Source organism: Oryctolagus cuniculus, chromosome 6 (assembly GCF_051225735.1).
Source record: "Oryctolagus cuniculus isolate XC-2025 breed Fujian yellow rabbit chromosome 6, ASM5122573v1, whole genome shotgun sequence".
In the NCBI taxonomy this organism is placed as follows: Eukaryota; Metazoa; Chordata; class Mammalia; order Lagomorpha; family Leporidae; genus Oryctolagus; species Oryctolagus cuniculus.
In genome coordinates, this window is record NC_142872.1 from 331,182 (window position 1) to 336,757 (window position 5,576).

A 5,576-nucleotide genomic window follows, 5' to 3' on the forward strand; every position below is an offset into this window, starting at 1 on the left:
TCGCTGCGATACAGACCCAGGAGGACCAGGTTCCGGGTGCGGCTCCGGCGAGGGCCCCTGCCCCCCAGGCCGCGCTCTCCCCGCAGCCGCTGGGCGTCGCGGGAGGGGACAGCGGTTACCGGAGCGAGTTTGGTGGGTTCTTTTCCTCAGCTTAGTATGGAAATAAGCTGGAACAGCTTGCAAAGAAGTGGGAAGTTTGCTTCCCGTTTTGCAAGGCTTTCGGGAAGTGCACACGGTTTTAAGGCTTTGCTGTCTTCGTTGGGTCTTTCTGTGGGGGTGCCCATTGGACCGGGTTCCACATACTGCATGCCAATAGCAGGGGTCTCTCGGAGACAGCCTGATTCCCCGTAGGGGGCTCAGCTAAGTTGAAGCGGAGGCCGGCCTCGCAGCCATTCTGCACGAGGCGTTCCAGCAGCGTCTGGGGGCCCGCAGACCCCTAGCCCCCAGACAGGGTCAGGTGGCAGGCCAGCGGGCTGTGAGCAGCCCGGCGACTGCTCGGCCTGGCGCCGCGCTCCCGCCAGCTCGCTGCTGGCCGCGGCGCGGGGCACCCGCTTGCGGCTGCCGCCCCGCCCCGGCTGCTGCGGGTGTTTGGGGGAGTGAACCAGCAGATGGAGGGCTCCTGCTTTCTCTCTCTGTCGCCCTCCGCTCCGCCCCGTTCTATCACATAAAAAATTAAGAGATTTATTTATTTATTTATTTGAGAGGCAGCGTTACAGACAGAGGGAGACACAAAGAGGTCTTCCATCCACTGGTTCACTCCCCAAATGTCCACAACGGCTGGAGCTGCGCGGATCAGGAGCCAGGAGTTTCTTCAGGGTCTCCCACGTGGGTGCAAGGGCCCGAGCACTTGAGCCATCTTCCACTGCTCTCGTAGGCCGCAGCAGAGTTGGACTGAAGAGGAGCAGCTGGGACTCGAACCGATAGCCATATGGAATGTTGCTGTCACAGGCAGAGGCTTAACCTGTGCTTAACCACAGTGCTGGCCCCATAAACTCGTTTAAGTGTGTGCCTTAAACTGCTGTAACATTACTAACAAGAAAGTCCAGAGCAACCAAGAAGCTGCTCAGAGCTGGCCCTGGGTCGCTGTCGTCACTCTGAGCCTGTGACTCAGTGTCAGGGAAGACAAGTCAGTGCACTTCTGGAATTCTCAAGTAATTGGGTTGCTGCCCCCTACAAGGGAGCCCTGTGTGGAGTGCATGGCTCCCTGCGGGCATGTGGGGAGTGAACACACACACTCTTGCTTGCTCTCAAATAAATCAGGAAAAATCAATAAAAATACCAGCTCCCCCCCACCACCACCAACTTTGAGTGCATTCACAGGCCAGGTACACCCCAGCCCCTGCACAGCACTGTGTTTGTTCTTCCTAGACTGGATCGCACTGAAGTCGTCTCCTCAAGTGTAGTAGCAGGTGGTGGGTCGCAGGTGCAGCCCTCGTTTATGCCATTAGGGACCACAGGGGTGGGGTGTTCCAGGTCCAGGTTAGATTCCAGCTTGGGACACCTGTGTCCCGTGTCAAGAGCGCCTGGTTCTGGTACTGGCTCTGCTGCTCTGATCCAGCTCACTGCTAATGTGCACCCTGGGAAGTAGCAGGTGACGGCTTAACTGCCTGGGCCCCTGCCACCCACAGGGGAGACCTAGGTTGAGTTCTAGACTCTTCTGCCTGGCTGTGTGGATGTAACAGGTGGAAGGTCCCTGCCTGTCTCTGTTGTTCTGCATTTCAAGTAAAATGAAAATAAATTTCAAATTTTAAAACTCTGTAGTAGCATCAACAGGACTGGAGAAGACATCAAGGAGCTGGCTGCCTGCTTGATTCTGGGCGTTGTGGCTTCCTCCAGACCCTCCCATTCTTTGTGTCCCAATGGGTAACCACCCAGGACCTTGACTGCTCTGACCAGTCCACCTGCAGGATTTTCCCAGCAGGCTTGAGCCCAAGCTGGGGCCTTGAACGTTCCTAGACACCGAAAAAGTCCCTGTAAGACACCTGTCCTAGCCCGAGCCAAGGAGAACCTCGTATAACGTGTACGTCCTGGCTCTGCTGCCGGCCTGGCTCAGTGGGACATCGTTCTCACACTGTGGAACCATCAGCCTGGCACTTGGTGCTTCTTTCTTTGGGATCCCCTCCAGCCCCATCTCAGGACGGTCTGGGATGCCCCCTTAGGGGAATTTCTATGTTTCCACCTGGACTATCCATCCATGGACTCAGCTTGGCAAAGCAAACACTGTCCAGAACCAAGCGGTAAATTTGCTTATAAATCAGTCTGTTATTTTTAAAGTAGCCTGAACAAACAGCTTCACATCTTGTTCATCCCTTTATTCTGACTATTGATTAAGCGTTTACCAGGCACGATGCCAGGTGCAGGGACAAGCCATGAGCTTGCAGTCTGGTTGGGAGGACATGTACTGTGTCTCAGGGAGACTGGAGCATCTGAGGCACAGGTGGCTCAGCCACAGGGACAGAGGACCAGGGAGATGGGAGAGCAGAGTCAGTGTTGAGCTTACTTGCCCAACAAGCCACTGGCCACAGGGCAGATGTCACCTGGGCGGCACATTCCTGGGTGTGCTGAGCAGATGTCAATCTGGATGACAGCTTAGCTGGACTGAGAAGGGGGGGAAGTCAGGCAGGGGGAGAGGAGCCCAGAAGTCCATCCCAGCTGGACACTGGAAGGCACCGTGATCTTGCAGGGAGTGCAGACAGGGCTGGGCATCCATCCTAGAAAATGACAGAAAGGGGACTGGAGGGAAGTCACTTCTGTAGCAACCCCACAGAGCAGCTGCAGGTGGGATGGACATGCCTAGGCGAGGCCAGAGGGGACAGTCAACAAGTTCAGACAGGCTGGTCCCCAGGACACATGCATGGATGCTGGGAGTCCTGGTAAGGCACAGGACAAGGAGCTGCAAGCCTTCTCTGGGTCTGGTGATGGGTTGGGTGTGCAGGAAGTGGGCGCAGCATGATGCGAACCACAGGAGCACAGGGCAGCAGCTGGCTGCACACACTGCCTGCACTGGCGGCTCCCCAGGTAGCCTCATTAGGGAAGGCCCAGGGTGGGTGGGGAGGCGGCTGAGGCCCGTGCTCTGGAACATCCAGCTACAGAGGACCACCGTGCTCAGTCTGGAGACCAGCAGCCCTGGGTGCTCAGAGGCTGGGGTCAAGGGTACTCTCTGACTGGCTGCCATGGGCGCCAGGCCCTCAGTCACTGTGAACACTCACAGGCTCTGTCCTACATGGAGCCAAGACCTGCCCCCCACTCTGCACCTGGGAGCCCCACCTGGCTCTGAGCCAGTGCTTTTCAGAGGTCTGGCACACACCAAGGAAGACGCTGACACATGTGGTGGCTTGGAAACGCATCATATACAGACAGGCACCCTGCGGTCCTCATCACACAGGCAGACAGCTCTGAGTCACATTTCACTTCTGGGTCCAAAACCGTCTGTAACGCTCCACGTCAAAGTCATCGGCCAGCTCTGGGTCCTCCTCCTTGGGTCGGAGCTGAGCCCCACGCTTGTGGAGCCGGGCCCGGCGCTGCTCGGGAGACAGGGTGTCCAGGTCCAGGGGCATCTGTGGGGAGCAGAGGCCAAGGTGTGTCTACCTTCCTCTGACCCTAGCTTGTTTTTATTTTAGTGAGAGAGAGAGACAGAGAGAAAGGTCTTCCTTTTACCATTCGTTCACCCTCCAATGGCCGCTGCGCCCATCTGAAGCCAGGAGCCAGGTGCTTCTCCTGGTCTCCCACGTGGGTGCAGGGCCCAAGTACTTGGGCCATCCTCCACTGCACTCCTGGGCCACAGCAGAGAGCTGGCCTGGAAGAGGGGCAACTAGGGCTAGAACCTGGGGTGCCAGCGCTGCAAAGCGGAGGATTAGCCTATTGAGCCGCGGCGCCGGCCCCTAGCTTGTTTTTAAAAGCTTCTTTATTTGAGAGAGAGAGAGAGAGAGGCAATCAGAGAGCTCCCACCTGCTACTCACGCCCCAGATGCCTGCAATAGCTAGGGCAGGGCCAGGGACGAAGTTAAGAGCCAGTATCCCATGCGGGTGGCAAGGCCCAGGTCTGTGCGCCATCACCCGCTGCCTCCCAGAGTCTGCACTGGCCGGAAGCTGCACCCAGGAGCTACAGCGGGAATTCGCCCAAGTCTTCAGATCGGGATGTGGGTGTCCCAGCCACCATAACTGCTGGGCCAAATGCTCGCTGCCCCTGCACTCGATTTTTCTGTTCTTTCTTTCCCTTCAATAACTTTATTCTTTTAAAGACCTTTTTCTGCTTGTTTCCCTCAGATTTGATTTTTTTAAATACACAACTCACTGATCCGATCTGATTTTGCTGCCTGGAGTGGACCTGCCTGCTACCACGTGGTGCGGTGGCCACAGCTCCAAGTCTGTCCCGAGCTGACCGGCCGGGGCAGGCGGCTTACCAGCAGCATGCGGCGCGGCTCCCTGTAGCGGATGTGGATGGTGGAGCCATCTTGCTTGACCAGCAGCACGGGGTAGAGGCGCGCGTAGGCCTGGCGACGCAGGCGAGAGAGAGAGGCCCTGCTGCTGTCCGCCCACCAGGGGGACACGTGCAGGCCACGGGGCCTGGGGGCAGCCGTCTTCATGGCAGTGCGCCACAGCAGGCTGCACACAAACGCAGGCGCTGGTCAGCCAGCTGTGTGACAGCCTGGTGACCCGTTAGGGGCGGGAAATACTGCAGACTCGTGAGGAAGACACAGGCCATGGCCGGGCAGCTGACCTCGGGCACCACCACAGGGCGGCCAGGCCTACGGACGGGGAGGCAGCCCTGTACTGATGGTGCTCCAGGGCCCTGACGGCCGTGCTTACCCCAGCGGGCTGCCCGCAGCTGCCATTCCTCCTCAGAGCCCCGGGGACACGCGCAGGGGTCAGCCGCCGGCCCTGCTCTCCACCTGCTGGGCAAGGGAAGAGTTCTTTGCAAAAGTACTCCTCCCACCCACTTGGCCCTGAGGAAGCCCCAGAGAACCTAGCCGCTGCCGGAAAGGCACACAGAGCGGCCTTTAGGATGCAATGGGCTGCGAATCCCACGGTCGGAACAGGCGGGTCCTGACGTCAGCCAGCGCACGCCGCGGGGAGGCCGCACGGGGCGCACTCGGTCCCGCTGGTCTTCACCGAGTCCCGGGACGGAGGACTCCTCCGGCTGCCTGCAGGAGGGACGCGGGGCGCACTCGGTCCCGCTGGTCTTCACCGAGCCCCGGGACGGAGGGCTCCTCCGGCTGCCTGCGGGAGGGGCGCGGGGCGCGGGGCGCGGGGCGCAGGGCAGTGCCGCCGCGACCGCGATTCTCGCCAGAGTCCCCGCGGATGGCAGGGGGCCCGGGGAGAGCGGCTGTGCCGCGGCTCCCTCTACGCGACCCCCGGGACTGCTTCCGGGCAGCCCCAGGCGCTCACCTGCCCGCCGCTGTCACCGTGGACCAACTTCGCTGGTCAGCAGTTCGGATCCCGCTGGCCACGAGAGGGTCGCGGCCCGCGTCGCGCGGCGCTGACGTCCAGCTGGGCGGGGAAGGCGCGGCGGTGACGCACACCCGAGGGCGGGGCCGCGCGGCGCCGGGAGTCTCTGGGGGCGGTGCGTGCGGCGCC

The 5,576-nt window shown here is 60.2% G+C and overlaps 1 protein-coding gene and 1 long non-coding RNA gene across 5 annotated transcripts; one reads left to right on the forward strand and one right to left on the reverse strand.

Moving 5' to 3' along the window:
- LOC149125872 (uncharacterized) lies at nucleotides 1–1,015 on the forward strand. Its single transcript, XR_016234984.1, has 2 exons — nucleotides 1–132; nucleotides 875–1,015. It is a non-coding gene; the product is annotated as an uncharacterized LOC149125872 (long non-coding RNA).
- A 2,316-nt stretch (nucleotides 1,016–3,331) lies between these two features.
- Nucleotides 3,332–5,474, reverse strand: MRPL55 (mitochondrial ribosomal protein L55). Of its 4 annotated transcripts, none has more exons than XM_051840083.3 (5): nucleotides 5,388–5,474; nucleotides 4,966–5,143; nucleotides 4,809–4,891; nucleotides 4,403–4,604; nucleotides 3,332–3,557 (listed from the first exon to the last, which is right to left on the reverse strand). In XM_051840083.3, exons 3-5 carry the CDS (start codon nucleotides 4,832–4,834, stop codon nucleotides 3,408–3,410), a joined length of 378 nt encoding a protein of 125 aa, XP_051696043.1. In that variant the 5' UTR covers nucleotides 4,835–4,891; nucleotides 4,966–5,143; nucleotides 5,388–5,474; the 3' UTR covers nucleotides 3,332–3,407. The 4 variants fall into 4 exon arrangements, with proteins under 4 accessions (XP_051696043.1, XP_089190820.1, XP_008250900.1 ...); XM_089334694.1 differs by having other exon boundaries at nucleotides 4,809–4,894; XM_008252678.5 differs by lacking the exon at nucleotides 4,966–5,143.
- Between the last annotated feature and the right edge of the window lie 102 nt (nucleotides 5,475–5,576).

Excerpts from the sequence above, each read along its gene's own strand:
- MRPL55 (XM_008252678.5), bottom strand. The coding sequence starts at position 4,834 with ATGGCAGCTGCGGGCAGCCCGCTGGG. Across the intron at positions 4,605-4,808 it reads GCTGCGGGCAGCCCGCTGGG|CCTGCTGTGGCGCACTGCCA; the intron begins GTAAGCACGGCC and ends GTTTGTGTGCAG. Across the intron at positions 3,558-4,402 it reads AGCCGCGCCGCATGCTGCTG|ATGCCCCTGGACCTGGACAC; the intron begins GTAAGCCGCCTG and ends TGCTCCCCACAG.